General features: G+C 40.0%; 1 protein-coding gene across 3 annotated transcripts in view; it reads right to left on the bottom strand.

Annotated features, from left to right (window-relative positions):
- LOC143289505 (E3 ubiquitin-protein ligase LRSAM1-like) overlaps nucleotides 1-12,390 on the bottom strand; it is a 50,345-nt gene extending 37,955 nt beyond the window's left edge. For 2 of the 3 annotated variants that reach the window (XM_076598493.1, XM_076598495.1), the window contains exons 1-8: nucleotides 12,145-12,390; nucleotides 11,265-11,384; nucleotides 9,440-9,493; nucleotides 6,230-6,274; nucleotides 3,321-3,392; nucleotides 2,200-2,268; nucleotides 1,339-1,423; nucleotides 310-474 (exon numbers count right to left, since the gene is read on the bottom strand). In XM_076598493.1, coding sequence (XP_076454608.1) covers nucleotides 310-474; nucleotides 1,339-1,423; nucleotides 2,200-2,268; nucleotides 3,321-3,392; nucleotides 6,230-6,274; nucleotides 9,440-9,493; nucleotides 11,265-11,327 — 553 coding nt within the window. In that variant the 5' untranslated portion in view covers nucleotides 11,328-11,384; nucleotides 12,145-12,390. The remainder of the gene's footprint in view (nucleotides 1-309; nucleotides 475-1,338; nucleotides 1,424-2,199; nucleotides 2,269-3,320; nucleotides 3,393-6,229; nucleotides 6,275-9,439; nucleotides 9,494-11,264; nucleotides 11,385-12,144) is intronic. The other variant, XM_076598494.1, reaches the window with a different exon arrangement.
- Between the last annotated feature and the right edge of the window lie 4,087 nt (nucleotides 12,391-16,477).

Here is a 16,477-nt window from a genome sequence, read left to right as displayed (position 1 = left end):
ACTTGGCGTAGTACACACACACACACACACACACACACACACAGAAGAGACATGACACCCACAGTTCGCAGGGTACTTGAACTTGGCGTAGTCCACACACACACACACACACACACAACAGAAACACGGAAAAAAAACAAAAAAGCAAGAGAAGTTGTCAGACACACACACATACACACACACACACACACACACACACACACACACACACAGAGAAGAGACATGACACCCACTGTTCACAGGGTACTTGAACTTGGCATAGGCATAATCCACACACACACACACACAGAGAACAGGCATGACACCCACTGTCTGCAGGGTACTTGAACTTGGCGGAGTCCAGTTTCAAGGTCTCCAGGGTGCGCACACAGGCCAGTCGCTGTGGCAACTCGCTGATGTCATTGTCGGAGATGTCCAGCAGACGCAGGGCAGGGAGATCGCAGAGGCTCTCCGGCAGGTCCCTCAGTTTGTTACCTGCCCCACAGGTAAGGTAGGTAGGCAGGTAGGTAGGTGTGTGTGTTGTGTTTGTGTGTGTGTTTGTCGTGTGTGTTTGTTGTGTGTGTGTGTTTTGTCGTGTGTGTGGGTGTGGGCAGTGTTTGGTATGTATGTGTGTTTGTTTTGTGTGTGTGTGTCTCGGAAGGGATGGGGGGCGGGGGTTGTGGGGGGGGAATGGAGGGGTGTTTTGTGTGTTGTGTGTGTGGGGGTGTGGGGTGGGGGAGGTGTATGGGTGTTGAGTGTTTTTGTTGTGTGTGTGTGTGTGTGTGTGTGTGTGTGTGTGTGTGTGTGTGTTTGTCGTGTGTATTTGTTGTGTGTGTGTGTTTTGTCGTGTGTGTGGGTGTGGGCAGTGTTTGGTATGTATGTGTGTTTGTTTTGTGTGTGTGTGTCTCGGAAGGGATGGGGGGCGGGGGGTGTGGGGGGGGAATGGAGGGGTGTTTTGTGTGTTGTGTGTGTGGGGGTGTGGGGTGGGGGAGGTGTATGGGTGTTGAGTGTGTGTGTGTGTGTGTGTTGTGTGTGTGTGTGTTTGTCGTGTGTGTGGGTGTGGGCAGTGTTTGGTATGTATGTGTGTTTGTGTATGTGTGTGTGTGTTTGTTTTGTGTGTGTGTGTGTCAGAGGAGGGGGTGCGGGGGGCGGGGGGGGGAATGTTTTGTGTGTTGTGTGTGTGGGGTGGGGGAGGTGTATGGGTGCTGAGTGTTTTTGTTGTGTGTGTGTGTGTGTGTGTGTTGTGGATGTATGTGTGTGTATGTGGTGTGTGTTGTGTGTGTGTGTGTGTGTGTGTGTGTGTTTGTGTGTCTGGATTCCCATCCCCCCTCTCCCTCCCCAAACCCCTCCTCCACTTACTTTTAACATTCAAGGTCTGCAGACTGCGTAAGTATCCGATGCTGTCCGGTAATTTCTTCAATTTGTTGTCCTCAAGGTTCAGTATCTGCACACACACACACATACGCACACACGCACGCACACAAACACACACACACACACACTGAGGATGAACCATAGATCAGCATATATGAACAATGGTAGAAGAAAACAAGCGCAAGTGTACACACACACACACACACACACACACACACACACACACACACACACACACACACCACCACCACCACCACCACCACTACCACCACACACCTGAACACACAAACACACAAACACACACACACACACACCACCACCACCACCACCACCACCACACACCTGAACACACACACGCACACACACACCACCACCACCACCCACCTGAACATACAAAGTTGTATTGTATCATTGTATTACTGTACCACTGTATTACTCTTTTTTGTCACAACAGATTTCTCTGTGTGAAATTTGGGTTGCTCTCCCTAGGGAGAGCACGTCGCTACATTGAGAGCGCCACTTTTTTTTTTCTGCCTGCAATTTTCCTATCAAAGTGGATTTTTCTACAGAATTTTGCCAGGTAGAACCCTTTTGTTGCCATGGGTTCTTTTAAGTGCGCTAAGTGCAAGTTGCACACAGGACCTCGGTTTATTGTTTCATCCGAATGACTATTGTCCAGACCGCCACTCAAGGTCTAGAGGAGGGGGAGAAAATACCAGCAACTGTGGGAATCAAACCAGTGCGCTCTGATTCTCTCGCTTCCTAAGTGGACGCATCACTTCTAGGCCAACACTCCACTGTCGAATGTTCACAAACCTTCCAGCACAGAAGTTCATCATCACTTACCTGCAAGCGGTCAAGACAGCCCAAATCATCCGGTAAAGCTTTCAGCTCATTGCTGTGAACATCAAGAATCTGTAACACACACACACACACACACAAACACACCAGCCACACATTTTGGCTCTGTACAGTGGCTTTAGATTAATAACAACAAAAACACAACTGCCCTAACCCCCCCCCACCCCCCCACCGCCCCCCAACCTCCAACTCCTACCCCCAAACCAACTGTACTGTCTTGGAAAGTATTGTACTGTTTTGTATTGCATTGCACTGCATTGCATTGCATTGCACTGTAGCACTATTCTGTCAGAAAAAAAACTTTCTGTGAGTGTGAAATTCAGGCTGCTCCCCCACCCCACCCCACCCCCCTTCAAGAAGAGTGCGTCACTACAGTGCAGCTCCACCCATTTTATTTTCATTTCTTTTCTCTCCACTTTGTTTTTCTGTCTGCAAGTGCATTTCATTTACATTTCATTTACAATCAACGCATGGATTTTTCCACAGAAATTTTGCCAGTGACACAGCTTTTGGCTTCCTGAGCCTTTTTTTTTATTTTTTATCATGAACACCACCAAAGAGAAACGAATCTAACTAGCCTGAAGAAAGCGGAAAAGGACCAACCACCAGCTGCCCCCGTGGTGAAGTGGTTAGCGCCACAGACTGACAACTCGGGGGATGTCAGGGTTCGATCCCCATCAGAGGAAGGGTGCTTTGGCCCGTGTCCACCAGCACCCACCATCAGCAGCTCAGTATGATGCAGGCTCGGAGATGGGAAAGGCTGGGACCACACAGTCGAGGGGGTCACCCACTTCAAGGGTGACGCGTCTTGTTGGGAGCGTTGCTCAAACTTCCTGACCAACACTGCAGGTGGCTGTACCCCTCGGGCCTGGCTGATGGCGGTATACGACTACAGGCTTGTCAAGTCGTCGCAAAACCTAAAGGGACACCCCCTACCACTGCAGCATCTTCATCACCTCTGTCATCATTCATCATCATCATCGTCAAAATGAGGAAACAATAATGTCCCAAATTCTGAGGCACAAAAAAAGAAGAAGCAGAAGAAAAAAAAAGAAGAAGAAAAAAAAAAGAAGAAAAACTTAAAAAATCAAGAAAGGACAACCAACCCTGAGGGTGCGCAAGTCGCTGAAGTTCCCTCCCCCCAGTGCGCTCAGCCAGTTTTTGTTCAAAAACAAGGCCTGGAAAAAAAAAGAAAAAAAAAAACAATAACAAAAAAAACAATAGAGGCAAGGCCTTCAAGACTCACTTGTGATACACTTTTTTTAAAAATCCAAGCTTTTTATGTAATGAGTATAATTTCAAAATGTAATGTTTAAAATGAGAAAGATCAGTTTAAAGCAAATTAAGTCCCCTAGCATTAATTACAGAGTAATTTCCCTTTTTTACTATCTGCACCAAAAAACGTTTGCAAAAAAAACAAAAAACTTCCATGCTTAGCAAAAGAAGTTCCTGTTTGAACAAAAAATGATAATAATGACTGCTCTTGTTGTTGGGTCAGAATATCAGATCAAAGTGCCAAGTTTAGAGAATACAAAAAATATAAATATAACAGTAAATGCAGTTTGCATACAATTAGGCTTCATTTTTTTTTTTTTTTTTTAATTTTTCTGCCCATCCTAGAGGTGCAGTATTGTTTTAAACATGATGACTGGAAATAACTGAATTTTTCCTATTTTTATGCCTAATTTGGTATCAACTGACAAAGTATTTGCAGAGAAAATGTCAATGTTAAAGTTTACCACGGACACACAGACACACGGAGACACACACACACACACACACACACACAGACAACCGAACACCGGGTTAAAACATAAACTCACTTTGTTTACACAAGTGAGTCAAAAACCACCCAATAACAGAAGCAATGAATCAATCAAATCAAATCATCTGATCAGTGTCCATTAAAATGTGACTTGTATTGATCAGTTTCTGTTTCAGTTTAAGGTGTCAAAACATGTGCACTCATCCATATACACTGCACCACATCTGCTGTAAAACTTAAAAAAAAATAAAATAACAATAATAATCTAAAATGTTCAGTCATACACAGTGACACACACACACAGACTACACAGCTCTACAGGGGTCTCACAGAACTCATACATAAAAAACAAATAAAATAAATAATCTGATACAATCCACACTGAAACATCATTTGTGGGTGTGTTTTTTTGTTTTGTTTTGTTTTTTTTTTGGGGGGGGGGGGTTGTTTGGTTTTTTTTGGTTGTTTTTTCCAACTTTTTTTTTCTTCGTCCCATTTTTATAACACATAGACAATTGACAAGACGACATAAATGAATAAATTACATATATTGGAAAAGGAAAGAAGACAAATTGGACAAAAACACAGTAAAAGCAAAAAAACAAAACAAAACAAAAAAAACAACAACAAAAAACTCAAAACAACAACAACAAAACAACCACAACATATGTAAGTGACATACATATATATAACATTCTAAGCATAACAACTGTGAATGGTTGTATAAGTCATTCGAATAAGTCTCCAAACATAATAATACATATCCATATCCCTCAAAGTATATCATCCATTTACACACACACACACACACACACACACATACATACACATACATACAAACATTATCTGTGTTGTTCAGACACACATACACACTCTACACAACTTCACAGGAAAAAGGAAAGGAAGAAGCCATGTATGACTGACGTACAAAACAGAAGAAACTGATAAATTCTACATATTCATTGAAATGTTATTTTAGGAAAGTGTCCAAACATTTTTTTTTTTTTTGCTCCCCCCCCCCCTCCCATCCTCCCAAAGAGGCTCCCTCAAGGGGGGTTGGGTTGGGGATGGAGGGGGGGGGGGGGAAGGAGGGGGGAGGAATACTCATGGTCTGCAGGCCGCCTAAAAGACTGGCACAGCCTCTTTAATCCTGAACAAGGACAATACAGAAACAAGGCCTTCAAGACTCACTTGTGATAAATTACGTCCCCTAGCATTAATTACAGAGTAATTACCCTTTTTTAATATCTGCACCAAAACGTTTGCAAAATAAATAAAAATTCCATGCTTAGCAAAAGAAGTTCCTGTTTGAACAAAAAATGATAATAATGACTCCTCTAGTTGTTGTGTCAGAATAAGAGGTCAAAGTGCCAAGTTTAGAGAATACAAAATATATAAATATAACAGTAAATGCAGTTTGCATATAATTAGGCTTCTTTTTTTAATTTTTTTGTCCCCATCCCAGAGGTGCAATATTGCTTTAAACAAGATGACTGGAAAGAACTGAATTTTTCCTATTTTTATGCCTAATTTGGTGTCAATTGACAACGTATTTGCAGAGAAAATGTCAATGTTAAAGTTTACCACGGACACACAGACACATGGACACACACACACACACACACACAGAGAACCGAACACTGGGTTAAAACATAGACTCACTTTGTTTACACAAGTCAGTCAATGATCGGAAAAGGACAACCCCAGCGCTTCCTTTTGCCGAAGTGCCTGGGTTTGTTCCATGTACCTTTTATTTACCTGTGTTCTTGCTGAATCGGTAGCGTAAGCAGCATTGACTTGAAGTTGTATGCCTTGTGAATGGCAAGAGTTACCACTCTTTACTAATTGTAAATCATTTTTAGCAAACCCATGTGCACCCAAACATGTGCGCACACTGACACAAGCATGCAAACGCACACACACAAAAGCATGTAGTCTAACACACACACACCTGCAGCAATCTGCAGTCTCAAAGATCAAAATGAAAGGCCAATTCTCAACCAACGAATATAGACTTCAGTACATGTGTGTATAAAAACAACAACAATTCCTACATACAAATTCACACGCACACAAAGCACATACACACACACATACAATCACACACAATGAGATATATATATTATGTTGTGTATGGTAACTGTTGTGAGGCGAGGCTGGGGGAGAGGGTGAGGGAGTGTGGGGGGGAGGGGGGAGGGTCAAAGGGGGGAGAAATTGAGAAAGGAGGTCAGGGGTGAAGTGAAGAGTTACCTCCTTTTGCAGCACTTTGCATATTGCAAACACACCCGATGGGACCTGCAAACAAGAACAGAAAACAAAATTACATATATATGCAAAACTGACATTATAAAAATTTATTATCTTTTAAAATTTCTTAAACCCCTATGACTTCATGGCCAGTTTTTAGCTGTTACACTAGCTCAGTGACTTTCACAGGCTGGATAGCTGCACTGTAACGATTTATTACACACCCTGATTGAGGCTGCCACCACAAACCAGCAGTTGTATTAAAAAAAAAACAACTTTTAATTATGTTTTTTGGTTGGGGTGTTATGTGGGTGGTGCTGGTGGATATAATATCATTATACATCCATATCACACTGATATAACTAAAATGACTTTGTGTCATCGGTAAAAAGTTGTTGTTTATGAGTAATAAGTGTTTGAGTGCATCGTCTTTGAACTGCTGCAACTTTTTGTTATGAAATTACCTCCCTTCATTATCACAGCCAGAATAATAATTTGACTATGTTGTTGCTGTTAACTGAACTGACTAACTGAATAACTGAATAAATGCCTGAAAAAACGATGGGCTAAGTACATGATCACAGATCAGTGACTGAATGAGTGAATGAACTGACAAATAAATAAACAAACAAATGAATGTTCTCTTGTAAGAATAATATTCAGAATAAACAGTAAACAAATCCAAAACATACAACTCAACACCATTAAAAAAAAAAAAAAACAAAAAACAACAACAAACAAACAAAACAAAAACAAGATGTACTAGCAAATCAAATCAAAGGTATAAAATACATCTGAATTAATGAGAACGTCAATTTGCTCTGCGCACATATTGTTTGCAACAAGTTAGATGATAAAACTTGAAACCAGATAATTAATTTATGGATTCAACCATGATGAAAAAAACACTTACACAAAAGGATGACAAACAGCAAAGAGATTTAGCAACTTAAATGAGGTAGAAAAGCAACTTAAACATTGACGGATAACAAAGGCACAGGAACAACAGGAAAACAAATAACAAAATACAAAAAAAAGAACAAAAAGAAGACAAAGGGCAAACAGAGGGAAGTCGCAGAACAAAGAGATTCTGGATGAACGAAAGGAAAACAAATAACAAAGATTCAAATTTCGGAAGAGCCAAAGAAAGACAAATGACAAAGAGATTCAGGATTAACGAAAGAAGACAAAAGCATGAACTGATAAAGGTGAACAAATAAGACAACAATTAACAAAGCGATTTAGGAACTTAGAAAAAGAAAGACTAAGATAAGAAAATGAAGAAAGCCGTAGCAGACCAAATGAGAGACAAATGAAACACCAAAGTGATTTTCAGGAAGTATTAAAAGAAGACAACAACAACAACAACAAAAGTGATTTATGGAAGAACAAAATGATAACAAGTTACAAAGTGATCAATTAGGAAGAACAGAAGGAAGACAGATAACCGAGAGATTAAGAGAAGTTGAACAACAGGAAGACTTGAGATGAATAACAAAGAAAAGAAAGAACACAAAGGAGACAAAGAACAAACAGAAGGAAGACATAGAACAAAGGGATTTCGGAAGATCAAAAGGAAGACAAATAACAAAATAATTTCAGATTAACAGAAGACAAACAAAGAATATATAAAGGTGGGAAAATGAAAGGATGATGAAGAACAGAGATCTATGTCTATATCATTTAGGAACTTGAACAAAAAGAAGACTGACATTAGGTACAAAGAGAGAGAGAAGAACAAAAAGAAGACTGACATTAGGTACAAAGAGAGAGAGAAGAACAAAAAGAAGACTCATATTAGGTACAAAGAGAGAGAGAAGAACAAAAAGAAGACTGATATTAGATACAAAGAGAGAGAGAAGAACAAAAAGAAGACTGACATTAGGTACAAAGAGAGAGAGAAGAACAAAAAGAAGACTCATATTAGGTACAAAGAGAGAGAGAAGAACAAAAAGAAGACTGACATAAGGTACAAAGAGAGAGAGAAGAACAAAAAGAAGACTGACATTAGGTACAAAGAGAGAGAGAAGAACAAAAAGAAGACTCATATTAGATACAAAGAGAGAGAGAAGAACAAAAAGAAGACTGACATTAGGTACAAAGAGAGAGAGAAGAACAAAAAGAAGACTCATATTAGGTACAAAGAGAGAGAGAAGAACAAAAAGAAGACTCATATCAGATACAAAGAGAGAGAGAAGAACAAAAAGAAAACTGATATTAGATACAAAGAGAGAGAGAAGAACAAAAAGAAGACTGACATTAGGTACAAAGAGAGAGAGAAGAACAAAAAGAAGACTCATATTAGATAAAAGAGAGAGAGAAGAACAAAAAGAAGACTGACATTAGATACAAAGAGAGAGAGAAGAACAAAAAGAAGACTGACATTAGGTACAAAGAGAGAGAGAAGAACAAAAAGAAGACTGACATTAGGTACAAAGAGAGAGAGAAGAACAAAAAGAAGACTGATATTAGATACAAAGAGAGAGAGAAGAACAAAAAGAAGACTGATATTAGATACAAAGAGAGAGAGAAAGAACAAAAAGAAGACTGATATTAGATACAAAGAGAGAGAGAAGAACAAAAAGAAGACTGACATTAAGTACAAAGAGAGAGAGAAGAACAAAAAGAAGACTGATATTAGATACAAAGAGAGAGAGAAGAACAAAAAGAAGACTCATATTAGGTACAAAGAGAGAGAGAAGAACAAAAAGAAGACTGATATAAGGTACAAAGAGAGAGAGAAGAACAAAAAGAAGACTGATATTAGGTACAAAGAGAGAGAGAAGAACAAAAAGAAGACTGATATAAGGTACAAAGAGAGAGAGAAGAACAAAAAGAAGACTGATATTAGGTACAAAGAGAGAGAGAAGAACAAAAAGAAGACTGATATTAGGTACAAAGAGAGAGAGAAGAACAAATGGAAGACAAATGAAATAACAAATAGATTTAGGAGGAACTGACAAATAACAAAGGGACTCATGATGAAGAATGAAAAGAAGACAAATAACAAAGAGATTCAAGAAGATTTTTTTTTTTTTTTTAAAGACAAATAACAAAGGGAATTTTGATGATCTAATAGATGACAACAAATAACAAAAGAGATAATCTAGTAACTTGAAAGAAAAGAGAAGACAAAGAACAAAGAGAGGAAAGAGCAAAAGGGAGACAACAAAAAACGATCCTAGAGCAGGGAAAATTACATGAGTTATCTACCTCCTGCAGTTCACAGTCGGACAGGTCAAACTTGGGTTCAGGATCTTGCTGCGCCTGTTATCACATCGTTATCACCCGCGTTACACAATGATGATAATGACGATAATGAAGATTACAATGACCACAATGACACTATGACTACTACTTCTATTACTACTACTACTGATGACAATAATAATAATAATAATAATAATAATAATGATGATGAAGAAGAAGAATGGTACATGATGATGATGAAGATAATGATTATCATATGTAATGATGATGAAAACATAAACAATAGAAATAATGATGCTGATAATAATGATGATCATGGTGGTGGTACTACTTCTACTACTACTACTACAACTACTACTACAGAATAATAATAATAATAATAATAATAATAATAATAAACAAATAAATAAATAAATAAATAAAATAAAAATAATAATCATGATAACTGATATTGATAACAACAACAAAAATTAGAAAAAGAAGAAGAAGAAGAAGAATGTAGATAAGAAGAAAAAGAACAAGCACAAGAAGAAGAAAAACAACAACAACAACAATGAAGGCAAGAAGAACAAGAACGAGAAGAACAAGAAAAACAAACAACTCTCCCATACACACATTCAATGCCCTTTCACACGCAAGCTGCTCAACTCACATGAGAAGGTCTCAAGGGCAGACTTAAAAAAGCAGAGCTCTGACCAAGCGAAAGAGGGAGTGCATTCCAACTCCGAGCGTAAAGTTCAGAGACATGATGATCACTCGCATTACCTAACACGCTCAGATATAGTATTTATATGAACAGTATGCATCAGCCACATCAGTGTCTGCATTACATGACACACTTAAAGATCTATACTGGTGGCTTTGCAGACAAAGGACTGGGAAATGGTCTGGTTATATATACATACATACATACATATATATATATATATATATATATATATATATATGTGTGTGTGTGTGTGTGTGTGTGTGTTAAATTATAAGACACAATGATCCACAGGTAATAGTCTAATACACAAAGATATTACATGCATGACTGACATACTGATCTGTACAAAACATATATAAAATCTATATATAATGCATCAATCAAATAATAGCCAGCATCACGTAATACATTTTGACGCTGTCATCTACAGTCCAGCCATATAAAACATGACCTATCAAGGACTGATGTAATACACTTGGACACACACACTCGCAGAAGAACGAGGAAGACTTAATTCAGTTGTAAAAACAACTATTTCATTGCCACATCTATCTGTTACAGTGTTAGTCACAAGCCACTGCCTGGACAGATGGTAAGCATATGATGCACTTTTTTTTTCTTTTTCCCCCAAATCACTACAAACACACAAACATACACAAACACCAAACCCTACTCTCTCCACAAGCAAACACATACATACATTTGCAGATCTGTACATGCGCACCTGCACACACACACACACACGCACACACAAGCATATATGCACTCACAGACACACACACACACAAATACATACATACAGATGCAGACATGCAAATGCTACCTCTCTCTCTCTCCCTCTCTCTCACACATACATTCAGTCTCTGGGAGCTGGGAAATAACACTCAACATTAGGTTTTGATTATAAATACGTACTAACATAGTCTTACAGTTACACAGTAAAAATTACTATCAATGTCCCTACTTACCAACAGCTCCTGTTGCTGCTGATGCGTGTGTGCATTGAAACGTACAGCTCTAGACCTTCTAGATTTAACTGGGAAATAGCACACTCTCAACATTAGATTTTGATTACACTTACTTACATGATAAAAATTACAGTTAAATGTCCCCACTTACCAACAGCTCCTGTCGCTGCTGACGCTTGCGACCTTTCTCACTCTGACGGCGGAACAAAGGCATTTTTACTTGATCATCAGAAAGATCCCATTACATTCAAGACTGATGATTTCGAACTGTCTGGAACAAATTTAAAAAAATAAAATAAAATAAAATAAAAATAAAAAAACCCAACCCAACTACTACAGTGATTTCTTTTAATTCTTACATCAACTTGATCAAGGAAAATGTTGTTTGTTGTGTTGTATCCAGTATGATGATGGAAGAGATAAAAAAAAATTAAAAAAGTAATCTGTATAATTTTTACAGGGTAAAATGAAGGAGGGGGTTGAAGCTGGTATGGGGGAGGTTGAGATGGCTGTGGGGGGGGGAAGAGGGGGTCTGTGAAAGAAGAGAAGGGCACAGACATGGAGGGACACAGAATGGACACACACACACACACACACACACACACACACACACACACACACAGAGGAGGAGGGGGATACAGGATGCTGGAAGTGAGACCTGGGATAGATAAAATCTACAGTGACAATGGGCGTAAATGGTATGCTGATGTTCATGGTAAATCATTTAATGACAGATAATTTTCATGGTTGCTATTTAAGTCAATCATAATCGGAATAAGCATCTGGAGTTCTGGGCCAATTAATACTTTATACAGAGAGAGCTATCTCTATTGCTGTCCGTCTATATATTGATGCGCAGCTGTCTATATATATTTTTTAATACATTTCATTCAGATTAAATGAGTCTCGATTCAAACGTCATCTCGATCAGGGTCTCTGTTCAGTCTGTTGTCTAAAATGCTTTACAGCCGTATTCATTCGCACTTAAGACAGTCGTTTGTATTCTTTTAACACAAGAACCACTGGCTTACCCGTCTGCAAAACAGGATTTCCTTCCTTTATTCCCGACAACAACAGATAATTTGTAAACCAAATTCAGTGGCCGTATCGTCTGCTCAATACATGAGTGGGTCTGCAATGCGTACTGTTTTCTGATGACAAACGGTGCCACTGACGATAACGAATTTAGAGCTGATTCATCGAGTGTCTACGAAACACACCTATTGGCGTTACACAATGCACAACACGATATTCAACAAATCAGACGACCAAACCCACAGAATCAGACAGCCATTGCTCAATCGATTATCACAAGGTAGATAACTCTATCAGAGTATGTCCAACAGTACAATCACATTAACGTCCCATGGCTAATGTTGCTCAATCTTCATGTTCCCCGTTCTCGTTTCCACCAAGCTGCGTGATACCAGACAGAAGTTTCAGTTTCAGTGGCTCAAGGAGGCGTCACTGTGTTCGGACAAATCCATATACGCTACACCACATTTGCCAAGCAGATGCCTGACCAGCAGCGTAACCCAACGCGCTTAGTCAGGCCTTGAGAAAAAAAAAGTGAAAAAATAATAGATAAATACATTTAAAAAAAGAAAAAGAAAAAAAAGGTGAATAAATAATAGATAAAAAAAAAACAACAACAACAACAACAAAAACCCTATCACTACTAATAATATGTATGAGGCGCAAAAACGTGATGAAGTCAACTATAAGCGTACATAAATAAGTAAGTAAGTAAATAAATAAATAATTATAATATTCAAAAAAAAAAAAAAAGAGCTGCATGTGGAGAACATTTTGGGAGGAGGGGATGTGGGGAACGGGGTGGGAGGAGGGGCAGAATGATAAGGAGCGGTGGTTAGTCGTAATTATGTGTGTGTGTGTGTGTGTGTGTGCGCGCGCGCGCGCGCGCGCGCGTGCGTGCGTGTGTATGTGTGAGGGAGGTAGGGAGGGACGGAGGGAGAGTTCTTATATTTTCCTGAACATGAACGTCACATATATTGCGACGGCCATTATATACATCAATCAAATTTCGTAAAAATCAAAATGAAGAATATTCGTTAAAAACTAATTAGTTAATTGTGATGAATTTGCAAAACTCCCGTGTAAAATATACCTCTGTCCATATAAAAATTAATTTAAAGAGAAAGAAAGAATTGATTAATTAATTAGTTAATTGATTAGATTCAATAGTGAAATAATTAATCAGATCAATGCATTAGTTAGATCAATTAATTTGATCAATTCATTACCGTCTGAATCGATCAACTGATTCAGTAATACACTGACAAATAGATAAACTTGACCAACACTGAAATAGATAGATTGATAGACAGACAGACAGACAGACAGACAGATAGATAGATAGATAGATAGATAGATAGATAGATAGATAGATAGATAAACGATTCCCCATGCATCAGTTCTGAAACGTTGTACTCTGAGCAGCTCATCAGTGAGCTTTGTGGAAAACAATGGAACAAGTGGCTTGTGATCACTTTCCACGTGGAAAGTCATACCTGTGAGAAGGTCGGACCAATGTTCCAAACTCCATCTAATCGCCAAAGCTTCCTTATCAATTTGAGCATAACGACGTTCCGTCTCAGTCAGTGATCGACTGGCATAGGCAACAGGTTTCAGCTGCCCGTCATCTTGGCGTTGCAGAAGCACTGCTCCCAGTCCCTAGCTGCTAAAGTCTGCTGTCACAACTGTTTCTCGCTCAGGACTGTAAAGTGCAAGTGTGTCAGCAGATGTGAGGTTTCTTTTCAGCTGGTTGAAGGCTGCATATCTTTTGGTCATGTCCCCAGAACCATGCAGTCTCTCTGCAAAGTAGTTCTTGTTGTACCACTGTGAAACATGGACGACGTATCGCCGTTACATTCAACAACTTGAGCAGTTTCACCACAGATGCCTAAGAAAGATCCTCGACATAAAGTGGCAAGACAGGGTCTCCAACCTCCAGGTCCTAGAGAGGAGCGGCCTGCCCAGCATCAAAAGCCTGCTGATCCAGTGCCAGCTACGCTGGACAGGACACGTTGTCCGCATGACAGACAGCAGGATCCCGAAGATGCTTTTGCATGGCCAACTCAGTGAAGGAAGGCCACCGTGAACGTGGAAGACCCTGCAAGCGTTTCAAGGACACCTTTAAGACAAACCTCAAAGCCTGTGACATAGACATCGCTTCCATGGAAACTGATGCCTTTGACCGCTCTCGCTGGAGGATGCTGTGCTTTAGTGGTATAAAGACGTTTGAAAACAAGAGAACGCTGGCCATTAAGGAGAAGCGTGAGCGAAGGAAGCAGGGCTCAACTTCTGGAGACGTTTTCCCTTGCAACACCTGTGGGAAGTGCTGCGCATCCAGAATCGGCCTCTTCTCCCATATGAGGGCACACACCGACAGATAAGCCTGCCTGCCTACTCATCCGTCGGACCGACGGGAGACTCCATCTGTCAGTGGATTCGTCTTCTCAGCAAGGTTTGACAGGAATTTCACCATGCAAAGAAAATCGCCTCACATCAGCAACATCCTTTGATGTCTTCATGTCAAGAATTGCTTTCACTTTCTTCAGATCTGGTTTCAAGCCTTTGCCATCGATTACTTGGCCCAAGTACTCGATTTCGTTCTTGGAAAACTCGAACTTGTCTCTGTTCAGTGTAATTGGTTAGTTGGTTAGTTGTTGCTGTTGTTTTCAGGGCGTTAAGCACAGCAGTTTGTCATGGCAAAGATAAGATACGATGAGTGAAGCTAAGATAAGGTGAGGTAAAGTAAGACAAGGTAACACAAGGTAAGTTTTGCTAAGGAAATATCAGATACAGTGAGATAATATAAGATAACACAAGATAACAGAAGTTGATAAAAGGTAGAATTACTAAGAATGACTTTATGAACTTATAAAAGGAAATTCTCTTATCTGTGTGTGTGTGTGTGTGTGTGTGTGTGTGTGTGTGTGTGTGTGTGTGTGTGTAATTGTATATATATATATATATATATATATATATATATATATATATATATGTGTGTGTGTGTGTGTGTGTGTGTGTGTGTGTGTGTGTGTGTAATACTGTCATAATTATGTGTGAGTGTATGTGTGTGTGTGTGTGTGTGTGTGTGTGTGTGTGTGTGTGTGTGTGTGCTGACATTAGTGACATGCAATCGATGTTTTGCTATTTCATCTGGCCGTACAAGTGACACTTTTAGCGGGGTGGAAAATAAAAACCACACTTTTATTGAGAGAGAATCCCCCCCCTCTCTCTCTCTCTCTTGCTGTGTGTGTGTGCGTTTACTTACTTAGGCCATTCGCTCCCTGTGGAGCATAGGCCATCACCGACGTTTCTCCACCGAACTCAGACTCTGGCCTGTCCTTTCTGCATCCCTCCAGCTGGACCCCAGCTTCTTTAAAAGCTCTGCTTCAGTGTCCCGTCTCCAGCTTCACCTGGGCCATCCTGTCTCTCATTTCCCCTAGGGGTTCCAAGTCAGGGCCTGGCGTGTAGTTCCGCTCCTCCTCTCTCCTTTCTTAACTTTTACACAAGGTCCATCCCTTGTCGCCAAGTGATGGCTTGCGTGCCTCAACGGTGACCCAGAGAGCTGTGCCAGTGGGAGCGTAAGCTCCTGGCAGGGCCACCCAAGCTGGAAAGGTCAATCAATCAATCAATCAATCAAAAACACTTTATTAATCCACATGGAAATTAAGTTGTGCAATCACAGGCTCGTTGTAAACACTGGCATAAAATCATCATGCGCAACATAAGAAGAGATTGAAACTAGTCAAATAAGAATTCCCAATAGCTGACGATATACTAACCCCACCCTCACCCCCCACCCCCTACACACACACATACTCATGTTAACTCTCTCCATACGAACGGCGAAAGAGAAGACGTTAACAGCGTTTCACCCCAGTTACCATCATCAAAATATTGCAAGCTGAAGGCTCTTATACTGAAGAGGTGAATGTTGACAAAGAAAACCACAATTCTGACGACGGAAGCTAAAGGTTGGGTCATTCAGACACCCACTGGACATCCGAGGGGTTTGTGTAGAGGAGAAGAGAGAACTGGCCGTACTGAGTGAGTTAAGACAATAGGGTATGGCACAACAATATTTACAAATGAAAACATCCAACAAAAAAGGGTATAGATTACTAAAAATGACATGCGCGCACGCACGCGCGCGCGCGCGCACACACACACACACACACACACACACACACACACACACACACACACACACACACACACAGGTCAAAGGGTAGAGGCCTGACAAGTTTGGACCACCTCACCCAGAGGTAAAATGGGTTTGCATAGGGCCAACACCCCAATCCAGAAAAAGTCCAGAGTTACAGAAGCATCAAC

This window comes from Babylonia areolata, chromosome 14 (assembly GCF_041734735.1).
Source record: "Babylonia areolata isolate BAREFJ2019XMU chromosome 14, ASM4173473v1, whole genome shotgun sequence".
NCBI lineage: Eukaryota > Metazoa > Mollusca > Gastropoda > Neogastropoda > Buccinidae > Babylonia > Babylonia areolata.
The sequence above is the reverse complement of the archived record's forward strand: the minus strand, read 5'-3'. Positions and strand labels throughout refer to the sequence as shown.